Source organism: Juglans regia, chromosome 12 (genome assembly GCF_001411555.2).
Source record: "Juglans regia cultivar Chandler chromosome 12, Walnut 2.0, whole genome shotgun sequence".
In the NCBI taxonomy this organism is placed as follows: Eukaryota; Viridiplantae; Streptophyta; class Magnoliopsida; order Fagales; family Juglandaceae; genus Juglans; species Juglans regia.
The window spans coordinates 3,970,589-3,985,569 of record NC_049912.1 but is presented as its reverse complement, the minus strand read 5'-3'; the positions used below and the strand labels follow the sequence as shown (position 1 = coordinate 3,985,569).

General features: G+C 35.6%; 2 protein-coding genes and 2 non-coding genes across 7 annotated transcripts; 2 read left to right on the top strand and 2 right to left on the bottom strand.

Moving 5' to 3' along the window:
• Positions 1–214: 214 nt before the first annotated feature.
• LOC108983218 (cell division protein FtsY homolog, chloroplastic) lies at positions 215–9,564 on the bottom strand. Of its 4 annotated transcripts, none has more exons than XM_035683649.1 (12): positions 9,191–9,564; positions 8,853–8,957; positions 3,649–3,722; positions 3,486–3,544; positions 2,946–2,983; positions 2,339–2,459; positions 2,139–2,207; positions 1,967–2,049; positions 1,578–1,646; positions 1,354–1,416; positions 1,116–1,239; positions 215–549 (listed from the first exon to the last, which is right to left on the bottom strand). In XM_035683649.1, exons 1-11 carry the CDS (start codon positions 9,497–9,499, stop codon positions 1,126–1,128), a joined length of 1,104 nt encoding a protein of 367 aa, XP_035539542.1. In that variant the 5' UTR covers positions 9,500–9,564; the 3' UTR covers positions 215–549; positions 1,116–1,125. The 4 variants fall into 4 exon arrangements, with proteins under 4 accessions (XP_035539542.1, XP_018810332.1, XP_035539543.1 ...); XM_018954787.2 differs by having other exon boundaries at positions 215–537; XM_035683650.1 differs by lacking the exon at positions 215–549 and adding an exon at positions 806–1,026.
• LOC118343988 (uncharacterized mitochondrial protein AtMg00810-like) lies at positions 3,739–8,846 on the bottom strand. Its single transcript, XM_035683648.1, has 2 exons — positions 8,595–8,846; positions 3,739–5,505 (listed from the first exon to the last, which is right to left on the bottom strand). The coding sequence occupies exon 2, from the start codon at positions 5,265–5,267 to the stop codon at positions 4,005–4,007; it is 1,263 nt and encodes a 420-aa protein (XP_035539541.1). The 5' UTR covers positions 5,268–5,505; positions 8,595–8,846; the 3' UTR covers positions 3,739–4,004.
• A 4,887-nt stretch (positions 9,565–14,451) lies between the features above and the next one.
• On the top strand, positions 14,452–14,522 carry TRNAG-GCC. The gene has a single exon. It is a non-coding gene; the product is annotated as a tRNA-Gly (tRNA).
• A 4-nt stretch (positions 14,523–14,526) lies between these two features.
• LOC118344089 lies at positions 14,527–14,615 on the top strand. Its single transcript, XR_004797855.1, has one exon. It is a non-coding gene; the product is annotated as a small nucleolar RNA snoR114 (small nucleolar RNA).
• The last annotated feature ends 366 nt before the right edge of the window (positions 14,616–14,981 follow it).

The window sequence follows — 14,981 nt, the reverse complement described above, 5'->3', positions numbered from 1 at the left end:
GAGTGAGATGTATAAAATTGTGAAAATATGAGTAAAATTTAGTGAAAATTTTCGGAAAAGATTATTTTTAGTTAAAATTTAGGAAAATTACTCGGATATGAATGCTCGACTACTGCAAAACCCATCCTGGATTGTTTAAAAAATAATATATATATATATATATATATATATATATATAAGAAAACAGCTAATTAGATAATAAATGATGGAATAATTTAATTAAAAAAGATTACTCAAATGCTGAGAATAAATATAATGAATGGTTGACAGTTGACACCGAAAAGAAAAGGAGAACTAAAATCAGTGATCATTAGAGATGAAATATCGGACATTAAATTCTCGTCATTGCAACCATAATCAGCAGGAAATAATTGTGTACGGTCTTGATGAGGGCCAATTCTCCGCAGCCAAAACTCACTTCTTCGCACGTTTGTACGAGAAAGTATTCTTGAACTCTCAGAAACTGACCTCAAGGTTAATCTCTTCTGGCTACATCTATTATGCCGAGGACTTTTCTGAATTGTAAGACAAGAAACCCTATAAAAGAGACTGCAGTCAAAGAAAACACTAGTTTAAGGCACTGTTTGGATAGTGAGATGAGATGAGATGAGATGAGATGATTTTAAATAAAAGTTGATAATTAAATAAAATATTGTTAGAATATTATTTTTTAATATTAATATTGTTTTGGGATTTAAAAAAGTTGAATTGTTTATTATATTTTATGTGAGAATTTGGGAAAGTCGTAATGAAGAGATGAGATAAGATGAAACCGTTTCTGTATCCAAAATGGGGCTTAGTGTAATGAAGAACCAAGGAAAAATCATTTGGAAAATATTTATTAGGAGAAAGTTGCATTACACCATTAATTAGGCTTCTGAACCAGTACAAGGTATTAGACAGGTAGTAGTGAATCAAGTTGAAGAGATAATTCCAAAATTCCATGGGGAAAATATGACCCAAGTCAGGGTGGTATCATGTGTGTGGGACAGTGGGGTCTGATTCACAACTGGACTAGGGTAAAGCCTATACAATCAATTTTGAAATATGATAAGGAAAAAATAAAAGGAAATAAATGGGAGTCGTACACTCAATAGCAAAAAACTACCAATCACCTTTTAGGCTTTATGAAAATATGGCATCAACAAAGGCCTCAGCATCAAACGGTTGAAGATCTTCAACACCTTCTCCAACACCAACGAACTTTACAGGGATGCCAAGTTCATCTACTACACTGACCTGCAAACAAGAATTTACAGTTTCACTGATAACCGAGATCACCCAAAATACTAATATATAAATACAGAATAGGAAATTATACAAAAATACCGTTCAGACGAGTATAAAGCGTACCACACAGCCACCTCTGGCAGAACCATCAAGTTTTGTCAAAACCAAACCAGTAATTCCAACGACCTGTCCCAAAAGTTTCAACTCAAAAATTTACACATTGTAATACTGTATGATAAAAAGCAGTCCAGAAGCCATCAAATATATTAAAAAACTGTATTCTCAACAACACTGATAAAATTAATACTTGACTATGTTAGTGCAAAAGGCAAAGATGGGAACATTACTTCATTGAACTCTCGTGCTTGTGGTAGCATATTCAAACCAGTAGTCCCATCCAAAACTAGCAGGATCTCCTGCACACAAAGAAATCATTATAGACAAGTCTTAAACAAACTTGCATTGCACAACAACAACGACAGAGAAAACTTTTGTTAGACAGAGTCTCCATTCATATGTCCAGATATGAAAGCTAAAATTTATGTTAAGCCGTTCTCCATGACACGAAGAGTCGTTAAAGACGCCTAGCTGTGATGACAGCAGTAAATGGAGTAAATAAAGTTATCCAAACACAACAATTTCATCAAATGGTAAAGCTTCCAACTGACATAATATTTTTCATTTGACACCTAACAACACTTCAATTATAAAACAAGGGATAAGCTGCCACACTTACATTTGGTGCACCTGAAACAACTTTGCCCACAGCTTTTTTACATGCAATCAACTCTTCCATCAGGCTGTAGTTAGTGTGGAGACCTGAGAAAATAAAATTTTAGTTGTGATGAAATACAATCCACGTATTGGCACATTGAAGTTTGCTCAAAGCTGAAGCTCTGTGTACTTACGTCCAGACGTGTCACATAATACTACATCAAAACCTTGTTCCTTCCCTCTTTTCACAGCTTGTGAAAGAACTATTAAGAAGCACTTTAATATCATGAATTAGTATGTTTATAACATCACATCGAAATTTTTTACAGATAAGAACATTTGAAACAAGATGAAAAGAAGAATTCATCAAAACCATTTTACCGAAATTGTCTACCTGATGATGCTTTGGCCTTGTCTCCTTCAGCCACAACTATCTCACATCCAGTCCTCTCAGCCCATATCTCCAGCTGATCACTAGCAGCTGCTCTAAAAGTATCCCCTGCTGCCATCAATATCTAGCACATTTTGAAAAATAGAAAAATAGAATAAAGAACCTTGTGAATAAGTCATGCTCCACTCACCAGCTTTTTGAATGTGAAGGAGAAGCAAAATAATTCAGAAATTAAACTTTGAAAACATTACTTTTGTCTGGTAGAAGAACAACAGTATCAGTGAAAACTTTTGTACCCACAACTGCCCATCCCAAGGGATTGCTCAAATATCAGACACCTTTAGAATTTCAGAAACATTGTGCTCTATCCATGAACACCTCAAAAACCTTTCAACCAATATCATTCCCTCCATAAAAAAATTTTATCACTCTCGCAACTGACAAGTGACAATACTTTGGATTCAATTTTTTTATCACTCTCGCAACTGAGTCCAGATCAGGTCTAAAAAAGAATGTCAAATTCAACTGATTCTTCTCTAGTCTCTCTGTAAGGCATTTTAACTCATTTTTTACCATTGCAGGAAAAGCAATACTCAAGTAATAATCTCACCTTGGCCCCTTCCTTTTTCAGTCTATAGGCCAGTTTTCCTGCAAGAAGCAGTTGATCAAAATATCATTTTCTTGTTTCTGAATCATTTACTTCTAAAAAACAGTTTGAGATAATTTGTAACTTCAAGGGGGGAAAAAGAATTCATTAGTTTCTACACAAAATTACTAGGAGAATTATATATTTATTTTTTCAACTTAACTCCACTCTGTTAACTTGATGAACTTTCTCCAAGCTTGTAATTGGTATAAGAGCACTCGATCATAATAGATACCAACACAACCAGTTCAGCAGAGAGTAAGCATGCCTGAACAATTTTTCAAGGAAAAAAAAAATTCTGCAAGGCTGCATTAATTTCACTGAATATATAGATGTAAAGCTCGGGGCCAAAACTTTTCATGTCTGTTAAGTGAGCTAATGTCTTACGTTATAATCCTTCTCAAGAAATAATTTTTATCAAGCAAGACTAAGTTTAATTATGTAATCTTCTGAATCAAACCTAAGCGGACAACTGGTGAAAATGAAGTAATATTTTCGTGTTACCAAGTGATGTTGTCTTGCCTCCTCCATTAACGCCGACAATCATAATCACAGATGGCTTCCTGATAACATGACATAATTAACCAATGTCAGTTAAAAAATGAGGGCAAAACAAAATCTGGCGAAACATAAAAACTGTCGAGACGAATGCTTTAATAGCCCAAACCTGTAACCAAGTTGAAGCTCGGTTTTATTAGCGCTTTTAGTTAAAAACTCCAACACACTTTTCTTCAATGCATCCTAAAACCCATAACAACCCACATATCAACAATCCAAGCTGTAAAGACTAGAGAATAAAGAAGTATTTTCAAGGAAAGTGTGTTTTGCTTTTCATTGAATTGATATAATTGAATAACAGTGCTGTATATATACACAAAAGGAATGAGCTGCTGTGAGCTGTCCTAGGCCTTACTGCAAGCAGTAGGCGTGCAACCATGAGGTGGTGCTTGGCAGAGTTTGTTATAGTGCTCTGCCAAGGCCGTTACAACAGATTTCACAAATAAACAAAATTCACACTTTGCACTATGTTATTCCTGAAGGTTCTAGAGAGGCTGCTGACTTGGAGATTCCTTGCAATGTGCTTTCTGTCGTGGATGCTAGGCTGGATGCTTCAACACGCCCCCTCGAGCCTAACGGGGTGTCAACAACAGTGAGGCTCGTGCGCATTGATGAGAACCGAGTGGATACAATGGGCTTAGTGAAGATATCAGCCAGCTGGTCTTTGGATGGGAGAAAGGCAACTTGAATGGTTTTTGCAGCAACTCTATCACGAACAAAATGGAAGTCTATTTCCATGTGTTTTGTGCGGGAATGAAGGATTGGGTTGACTGAAAGATATGTTGCTCCAAGATTGTCACACCATAGTATGGGAGCTTTGGGCAGAAAAATATGAAGTTCTTTTAGGAGAGACTGTAGCCAAAGTACTTCTGCTGTGGTGTTTGCAAGGGCCTTGTATTCGGCCTCAGTGCTTGAGTGAGCAACTGTTCGTTGCTTGCGAGAACTCCATGAAACAAGATTGCTTCCAAGAAAAATGCAAAAGCCCCCCGTGGAGCGACGGTCATCCGGACAACCAGCCCAATCTGCATCTGAGAATGCTTGAATTTGAAGTGAAGATGATTTTTGGAGAAGGATACCAAAGTTTAAGGTTTGTTTGAGGTATCTTAGGAGTCGTTTGACAGCCTGCCAGTGTGAATGTTTGGGATTATGCATGAATTGGCAGATTTTATTCACTGAGAAAGCTATGTCAGGTCGGGTTAGAGAGAGGTATTGGAGGCTTCCTACAATGCTACGGTAAAGGGTGGGATCAGGGAAGGTGGGAGAATCATGAATTGAGAGGCGTGTGGAGGCTGACATTGGTGAAGTGACACCATTTGCTGAGAGCATATTAGCTTTGGAGAGCATATCACAGATGTATTTCCTTTGGGAGAGATGAATACCATTTGCTAAGTATGTGATTTCAATGCCTAAAAAATATGACAATCGGCCTAGATCTTTTAAGGGAAAAACAGAGGCAAGATATGAGATCAAATGGTCGATTTGGCTTTGATGTGAGCTTGTTACCACAATATCGTCCACATAAATCAACACAAAAATCACTACAGATTGATGAGAGTAGATGAATAAAGAAGGATCAGCTTGGGATTGTTGGAAGCCATACTCACAGAGGGATGACCTGAGTTGCGCAAACCATGCGCGTGGAGCTTGCTTTAGGCCATAAATGGCCTTGTGCAATTTACAGACATAGTCTGGATATTCAGGATGAATGAAGCCAATAGGTTGAGACATGTACACTGTGTCGATGAGTGTCCCGTGAAGAAACGCATTGTCGATGTCCAATTGTCTAAGAGGCCATCCATGAGATACTGCTAAAGAGAGAACAAGTCGGATAGTGGTGGGTTTTACCACTGGGCTGAACGTCTCAGAGTAGTCGATTCCATCTTGTTGATGAAACCCCTTGGCGACGAGTCGAGCCTTGCGCCGTTCTATGCTTCTGTCAGCATGATATTTCGTCCGAAAGATCCACCTGCAACCAATAACATTTGATGAGGGGGGTGGGGGAACAAGTGACCAAGTTTTGTTTTGTAGAAGGGCTTGAAATTCTTTGTTCATAGCATCACGCCAGGCAGGGTAGCGTGAAGCAACTGTGTAGGAAAGGGGGTCTTCGGGAATGTCAGTAGTCGAGAGAAGACACTGCCGTGGTGTTGGGTAGGGTATTTGGCCATGGGAAAATGATTTGGGACGTGAGTTATTTGTTTTAGAACGCGTGATAATTGGAGATCTTGGAGGTGCCGGTAGTGGGTTGGGAGGTTGCAGAGAGTTAGGGTTGGAGGCTATCGAGTTGATTGGAGCAGAGGGGGAATCGGCTTGAGAAGGTGAGGTGAGAATTGGGTTATGCGAGGGGTAGATTGGGTCATGTGATGGTGGGCTTTGAATTGGGTTATTGTTGGGTAATTGTTGGGATGGGTTTTGGTCCAGAGAGGGTGATGCGATGATTGGAAGTGAGATGTGGGTGGGCTGAGTGTGATTTGAGTCCGGTTTGATATACTTTGAATAAGGAAAAGAATTTTCGTTGAATATAACATCTCTTGATATGTACATCCTGTTGGTTTGAACATGAAGACATTTGTAGCCTTTGTGAATTGGACTGTACCCAAGAAATAAACATGAAAGTGAGCGAAAATGTATTTTGTGGTTGTTGTAAGGTCGGAGATTTGGCCAACATTCGGTGCCAAAGATTTTGAGGAAGGTATAATCTGGTTCTTTTTTGAAGATTAAAAAATGTGGTGATTTGTTTTGAAGAGATGATGATGGAAGGAGATTAATGAGGTGTGATGCAGTGTGAAAAGCATCAGACCAGAACTTGTATGGGAGAGATGCCGTGGCAAGGAGTGCTAAACCCGTCTCAACAATATGACGGTGTTTTCGCTCAACCACACCATTTTGTTGGTGAGTATGTGGGCAAGAGAGTCGGTGAGTGATTCCTTGAGATTTAAGAACATTTGTGAGGGGCCGGAACTCACCCCCCCAATCACTTTGGACAGTTTTGATTTTTGTGTCAAGAAGTCTTTCAACCATTTTTTTGAACATTAGAAATGTAGATGTAGCATCTCCTTTAGAGGCTAGAGGATAAAACCACGTATATCTGCTATAATCATCCACAAAAGAGATATAGAAACGAAAACCATCATGTGATATATAAGGGGAAGGTCCCCAAACATCTACAAAAATAAGTTCCAATGGTGCAGTTGACTGATTAACAGAATGAGAAAAAGTAAGTTGCCGACATTTGGCAAGTGGACAAGTAGAACAAAGGAAACTAGGCTTAGTGGGAACAAACGGCAAACACTTGGTGTGCAAAATGTTTGAGACTAGCCTAAGTGAAGGATGGCCAAGGCGATGATGCCATTGACCAATTGTAGTCCTTTCACCAACAAGAGCCACAGAGGAGTTTTCGGGAATTGCTGGAGGAAAATGATAGAGCCCATTATGTGTTGGACCTTGAAGTAGAAGACTCCCCGTTTGTTTGTCCTTCACACAAAAAAAAGAGTCATGAAATTCGAAGAAGATATGATTATCTTTGCAAAACTGATAAACAGAGATTAAGTTTTTGGTGATTTGTGGAACATTGAGCAAATTTCGTAAGAAAAATTTTGTAGAGGAAGTTGAGAGTTGAGAATCACCAATGTGAGTGATGGGTAGGCTAGATCCATCACCAACTCTGATTTGTTCAGGTCCCGGATAATGGTCAGCATTGATGTTGAGGTTGTTGAGATCGGATGTAAGATGATTAGTTGCCGCAGAGTCGGGATACCAGGTCTGGTCTGAAGGAGATTGAGAGGTTGTGTAGTGAGCTGAGAAAGAACGAGGTGGTCCATGCTGATATGCTTGATCAAACCGATGGAGACACTGCAAGGCAACATGTCCTACTTTGTTGCAGACTTGACAAGTAGGCTTGAAAGAAGGTTGAGATGAGTTTTGATAGGAGTTGAATGATCGACCCCCACGGTTGCGACCATTTCGGCCATTGTTTTTTCCACCCCGAAATTGGTTACGTCCACCACGAGAGAAGGAAGGTGTGGTGAAATTTGCAGAGGGGTTGGGAAGAATGCCTTGCTGATTAGAGTGAAGAGAGATTCTGCTTTCAAGAGTTAGGAGATGATTAAAGAGTTCAGTGGAGCTGATAGGAGTTGCTCTTGTGGTGATAGAGATCACAAAGGAATCGAACTCGGAGTTGAGTCCGTTGAGAAGGTAGGAGACCACCTCAGAATCACGGAGAGGTTCTCCCGCTGCTGTCATTGTGTCTGAAAGCAAACGAACTTTGTGATAGTAATCGGCAACCGAGAGAGAGCCTTTTTTTAGATTAGTGAGTTGATGCCTGATTTGAAAAATTTTTGCTTGAGATTGAGAAGTAAACATGCCTTCTAGAGTGACCCAGAGGTCACGAGATGTACGAGAAGATATGACTTGGGCTAGGATGCTTTCAGTAAGAGAAGAAAGAAGTGTACTCAAGAGTAGTTGGTCAGTCCTACGCCACTGGAGATACTCTAGACTGGTTTGTGGAAGGGGAGAGGTAGATGGAGAGGGTGAGACAGATTTGAAAGGAGATGGTGGTGGAGTGGAACCATCGACAAAATGAAAGAGTTCTTGACCATGGAGATATGGTATGATTTGAGCACGCCATAGCAGATAATTTTCAGAACTTAGTTTTACTGAAACTACATGAGAGAAATTATTAGAGAGCTGAACGGAAGAAGGGGAGTTTTTGCTGGAAGAAGAGATATCGCTGGCCATTTGGGAAGAAGACGTTAGTCGAGTGTGGTATCTGATACCATGTAAAGACTAGAGAATAAAGAAGTATTTTCAAGGAAAGTGTGTTTTGCTTTTCATTGAATTGATATAATTGAATAACAGTGCTGTATATATACACAAAAGGAATGAGCTGCTGTGAGCTGTCCTAGGCCTTACTGCAAGCAGTAGGCGTGCAACCATGAGGTGGTGCTTGGCAGAGTTTGTTATAGTGCTCTGCCAAGGCCGTTACAACAGATTTCACAAATAAACAAAATTCACACTTTGCACTATGTTATTCCTGAAGGTTCTAGAGAGGCTGCTGACTTGGAGATTCCTTGCAATGTGCTTTCTGTCGTGGATGCTAGGCTGGATGCTTCAACACAAGCCAATACCTTTGGTTGTCGAGAAAAAATGTAGGAGAGAAATGAAAACAAATAATAAACTAAAGCATTTAATTAACTAAAAATCAACTCAAGTCAACAGAGACGACCGCTAAGACTTGGGTTGGCTACATAAGAAACATTAAATTCAAAGAGAAGCCAGTAAAAGAATGCTCTAGCATGCAAAAGCTCAGTATCGTACCTTAATCTCATTCCCTGACTTGAGTTTCCCTGCCAATATATCCTCACGCAAGCTCTCCACAATCTTAATGGTGATCCTTGGTCCGAAATCAGACACCAGTAGAGCCTGAAATTATTGGATGGTACCCAATCATAACTTCAAACATCAAAATATATAAAGGGAAAAGAGATCAAAATAACATAAATTGATTTGGCTTAGCCGAGAATTTTTATTTTTTCACTCGGGGTAAAACATAAACAAACTAATTTCTAAGGAAACAAAAGGCGGCATGAATTTTTTTTTTTTTTTTTTTTTATAGGTAATCAAAGGCGGCATGATGAAAGGGAGATAAGATAAACCTCTTCGAGTTCGTCGAGGACTTTATCGGTATCGGCAAGGTTCCAGTAGAGGAGGAGCTCGTCAATGACAGCGAGGTTGTCGCGGGTTTTCGAGAAGCCCGTGAAGATCTTGTCGACGTCACTCTTGGCCTTCTCCTTAAGCAAGCGACCGAGCCGGGTGAAGAACCCCGTCTGTCCGGCCGAGCATCTGAACCGGGAATTGGCCGGAACGGAGCTAGTTTTGGGCAGAGTGAAGAGGACGTGCGGCAATGAAGGTGAGGAGGGTGACGATTTGGAGAGGAGGGAGAGATGAGCAGTAGAAGCAGCCATTTGTCCTACTCAAGCCGTCACAGTTTGCCACCATCTGGGAATTGAGATAAAACCACTTAAAAGGACGGCTTCGTTCTCTTTTAACGAATTTAATCGTTTTTCAATACGTTATTATTAGGGGTGTACAAAGAGAAATGATAGGCATAAGCACATTCTTCAGAATTTTTTTTTTTTTTTTTTAAACTCAACACGGTGTGTTGAGGATGTAGGCTGATATTTTTCATTTCTCATGTACAAAAATCGTCCAAATCGGTCGGGAACCGATCAGACCGGCCGAAACCGGCAAGGAGTCGATCAGCGGACGGCAGGATTGTTGAAAATTGATATCGGCCGGTTTGGTGCCAGTTCGAACCCTTGAAAAATTACTGAACCGGCCGACCCTTTATATATATATTTTAAAATATATGTATATAAAACGACGCCATTTCACTTAAATAAGTGAAACGGAATCTTTTTCCCTTTGAGTTTAAAAAAAAAAACATATGGAACGGCGTCGTTTGGCTGTGCCGTTTCAAAATGAATTTAATATGCCCCTGGCCCCTCTTCTTCTTCTTTCCCGCGTCTTCTTCCTTCCTCTATTTCACCTGCAACTTTCTTCTACTTTCTCATGGTAAACGGCGGCACATCTCTCCTCCATCACAGAGACGCCGACGGCAGACCGAGGAACCAAACCACACCGCACCAAAACCGATAATATCGGTTTTCTCTCCCCCAATCGATCGGTTTCGGCCGGTTTTTTCCTCTCATGGCAGACATCGGTTCGACGTCGGTTTGGCACCGAAACCGCTCCGAACCCATCGGTTTTCAGCCCTAGTTATTATGGCCGGTGAATTCGGTCCAGTCAGTCAAAGTGAGGTTTTGTGGACTGGACCGAACTTTTTTTATTCAGTTTTTTTTTTCCTTGGACTAGACCGAACATGTATAAGGATCGGTCCAGTCCCATTCAGTACGGTCTAATCGATTCATTCGGTCCAACTTTGTACCAAATGGCCCAATGGCCCAATCCTTATCCACTGTTTTTCAGTCCAACAGTAAAAGCCCACAAACATTTTATCCAATTTTAAACCAAAAAAGAATTTGAAAAGAAAATAAAAATAATCATAAAAAAAAATTTTCTATATACAATAAATTTGAATAAAATATTTTATTACAAAAAAATAAAAATTTTCTGTATCCATCCAAACAATTTAAACAAGGTTAAATTAAAAACTGAAAATTATACTATGCACATTATGTAAGTAAACATATTAACAGAGAATCAAATTTGCCTTCTAAAAAAAAATATAATTTTCAAGCGTAGATAATGAAAACTAAAAATTATACAAGTCTCAAGAATTGAAAATTAAAAGAAAATCTAAAAAAAATAACAAAGAAGACTAGAAGTAATATTTAGTAATTTACATAAAAAGCTCTAAAAAAAACATAGCTCTCAAATCTCAATACAAATTACATCAATACAAATTATACAATTATCCTTCTATCTTGAAAAAATAACCCTGAAAATTCCCATTCAACTTGTTAAATTTATTTTCAAAATTCTACTTGAAAGGTAATAAACTTGTTCAATGTTTATGTGGCAGCTAAATATATAAAGCCAGTTTATACGATATTGTATTCATAAATCTTCTAGCTAGGACTGTACTGATTGTTAGGAAGGCTTCAGTTTGATAAGTTTCCCAACAATTAATAAGAGTAATATTACATGTAGTCATAAAGTGTACAAGTACCGTACAGTCATTTTAAAAAATAATAGAGTTCACAATTAAAAAATTAATTTTTTTTTCATGTAGATTTCGTATTTATTTATTTTTTTAAATGATTACACAGTACTTATATATTCACGACTGTAAGTATCATTTCTCAAAAAATAAAGTAAGAGTATAAGGGACATGAAAGGAGATATTTAAGCAGCTTGGAGGATTGAAATTAATAAAATAACAAGAAGGATTTATGAATACAATATCAAGAATGAAATATCAAGAAGCTTATTAAAAAATATTTGTAAGTTGAAAAATCCAAGAAGGATAACAGAACTAAAACTAAAACTAAAACACACACACCCAGCTGATAATAATTTGATCTGCTAATTTCCAAGGCCAAATGATACTATTTGAGTGGTAAAACTATACAGAGCCATAAACTAAATGGAATGAGATGGTTAAAATTTTCATCAATCCTTAAAAGACTTGTATAAAACTAAGTTATCATTCATCATGTCTCACATACTGCTTGCCACAACAACTTGTCTCCCCAACATGTATTCACCTCATTTACAGAAACTGAAAACTAACAACTAACAAGTTAAAACAGATTCACCTCATTAACTTGCATTGGTTGTAGACATTGTATTTGACGCCTCCATGAAATTTTTACCCTCTCGAACAACTTCTATACAATAAAGAAACAAAATAATTTATATAAATTTATATAACATATAAAGTTATAAAATGAAGTAAATAAGAAACATACTCAACTACCTCTCAAAATCCTCCGCTTTATCCATTAAAATCCTAAGGCTGATTAGAGTACAAGAAGAACGAAACCAATTTTATACACAAATGAGACCCTCAACCATTATAGTGTTATTACTACATATAGTGTATATATATATATATATATATTATAATGATATAGTGATACTAATACTATATGTTATACATTATGGAATATATATAATATAATAATACATTGATACTAAATTATTACTAATATTATATACTATACTAATAGTGATATTAATACTATATAATAATATATGGTTATAGACTCATAGTGAAATAGTCATTAGTCATAGTGATCTTAATACTATATATAGTTATATACTTATAGTGATTTGGTTTAGTTGTAATTATATTGATGATGTTAATTGTTACTTTGTTACTAACTTAAAGTATGTCAATCTATTATAATTTATGATAGTTCTAAGTTAATGCATAATGAGTTATATACAACTTTTTACATTTTGTATATGAAGCAATAAGCATAAATAATTTAATTATCCATACATGCTTTATATTTACTTGCAACTTAGGCCATAGATGTAGATGTTAGTAATTAGTTAATGGTGAATTGGTGATAGGTTAGTTGATAATATACAATTAATAGAATATTAATTTGTAATTACATATTTAAAATTTTATATTGTAAATGGGAATAGGTTAGATGAAAATTACATAATTTATTATACAATTATTATATAAAAAATATATATATATATATATATAAATAAAAATACATATTTTTCCTATTCAGTCGGTCCGGTCCAAGAGACCCCCACCCAAGACCGGACCGAAGACAGAAAATTTTCCATTCCCTAGACCGAAACTGACCATTGATTTTTTCGGTTCGGTCCGACAGCTGGTCGATTGGTTTCTCTGGTCCGGACCAACCGTTTTTCACCCCTAATTATGGGATGTTTAGAAAAAAATTTATCTTATCTCATTTCATTTCATCGAATCTTTTTTTCCCGAACATCATTCAAACATAAATACTTTTAAATTAATCATTATTTCAAACTAATCATTACAAATTTTTAAATTAATCATTACGATTTTCTCAAACTTTCAAATAAAAAATAAAAAACAATTCAACATTTTCAAATCTCAAAACAAAAATTATATTAACAAATTATATTACAATAATATTTTAATTTTATCATATTTTTTATTCAAATTTTTTTCTCTTATTTTCAAAAATCTAATAAATATTTAACTCGAATTATTTTACTATTATTTACAAACTATTTTTATTCACAAAATTCTTATCTAATCTCATTCTCCAAACATCTCTATTAATTTTTGTTTTATACCATGGTCTTAACTTAAATGATAGATTTAATTTATACTATTTAAATTTAAAAAAAATAATTAAACTAAATTATACTTTATAAGCATTTTATTAAGTATGTTATTCATATGCTTACAAATAGAATTTTTGTTTTTATATATATATATATATATAGTTAAAATGTGTCACATTTGTAGATTTAATTGAAAATGATAGAATTTAAAATAAAAAAATATTATTACTTTTTTTGCTAAAGCATTTATCTATGTTATAGTTTTCTAAGATATACATGATTGCAGGCTTGGCTTCATTAAGAAATGAGCAATGTTACTGTTGATTTAAAATCTTGTCAGCTTTTAATCACATTTGTAGACATAACACGTTTTAAATAATTTTATATGTAAATCAAGCGACTTGACACTTGAAATGTAATATATGTAAGAGAGAATAAAATCCAAAATGAATAGCACGATTTTTCTTAATAAATATAATATAATATGTATTATAGAATTAATTTATTATGCAAGAGGATTCATATATGTTACTATTTCCATCAATTTATCAGTGCCTTGATTCAATTTTAAATATTCTTTACAGGAAAAGAAGAAAATGAAAATGATTTACTAACCACTCATTTACAATTATCTTACAATTCAATATAAAATAAGGGTAGTTTTATAATATTATTTTTAATGAAGTGGTATGTCTATATAAGAGAAAATATATTTACAGACATAAAGTGTGAAAGTGTTACGCACTCCTTTTGAAAAAAATGAATAAATATAAGACTCATATGAAAAAAATTAATTTTCAATACTGGAGACTACTATTTTTTTAAATGAGTGCGCAGTACTTGCACAATACATAACTGTATCTAGCACTAATATGCTATGAGATTACAATCGGGAATGATTTAGTTATACAAAATCAAACTATCTAATCTCATTTCATCGTTACAACTTTCTCAAACTCTCACACAAAATATAATAAATATTTCAATTTTTTTAAATATCAAAATAAAAATTATATTATAGAAATATTTTATTCAATTTCTTCTAAACTATATAACCAAATCGGTCCGAATATCAAAACCACCATTCTAGTCAGACGCCCCTCTATTTCATCTAAACATCATAGATTAATACGTGCAGATGAGTAATCAAAAGGCACCAGTGGTCTAGTGGTAGAATAGTACCCTGCCACGGTACAGACCCGGGTTCGATTCCCGGCTGGTGCAGTGAGAGCCATGACGAAACTGCGCACTACCGTGATGGTTGGGTCCATCACCTTCGTAAGATCTGTCAAGACTACAAAATGCGCATCTGAGCTCCTCTTTTTACTATTCTTTCTTTTTTTGTCCACTGTAATACTTATCCTGAGAAAGGTCCCAAACAGAAAAACATGAAAAATCAAAACAACAACTATGTTACAATTGAGTTAGTTGATTTTATATGCAGTCTCCATTTAAAAATTGTTTATACAAGTCCATACAGTTATATTTAAAAAAATTTTAAAATTACAATAATATCATTTTTAAAAGAGAATATATTTACAATCGTGAATTGTGTAATTGTTGCGTAATCATTTTGAAAAAATTGAATAAAACACACATGAGAAAAAAATAATTTTTTAATAGTAAACCTCAATTTTTTTTCAAAACAAATACGCGACGTTTACACACTTCACGATTGTACAT

What these genes read in the sequence shown, in the direction of transcription:
- LOC118343988 (XM_035683648.1), bottom strand. Translation starts at nt 5,267, where the DNA reads ATGTCTCAACCTATTGGCTTCATTCATCCTGAATATCCAGACTATGTC.
- LOC108983218 (XM_035683649.1), bottom strand. Translation starts at nt 9,499, where the DNA reads ATGGCTGCTTCTACTGCTCATCTCTCCCTCCTCTCCAAATCGTCACCC. An exon ending in GAGCTTCAACTTGGTTACAG is followed by an intron (nt 3,545 to 3,648) that starts GTTTGGGCTATT and finishes TCATGTTATCAG; the next exon opens with GAAGCCATCTGTGATTATGA. An exon ending in TGAAAAAGGAAGGGGCCAAG is followed by an intron (nt 2,460 to 2,945) that starts GTGAGATTATTA and finishes AAAATGTGCTAG; the next exon opens with ATATTGATGGCAGCAGGGGA.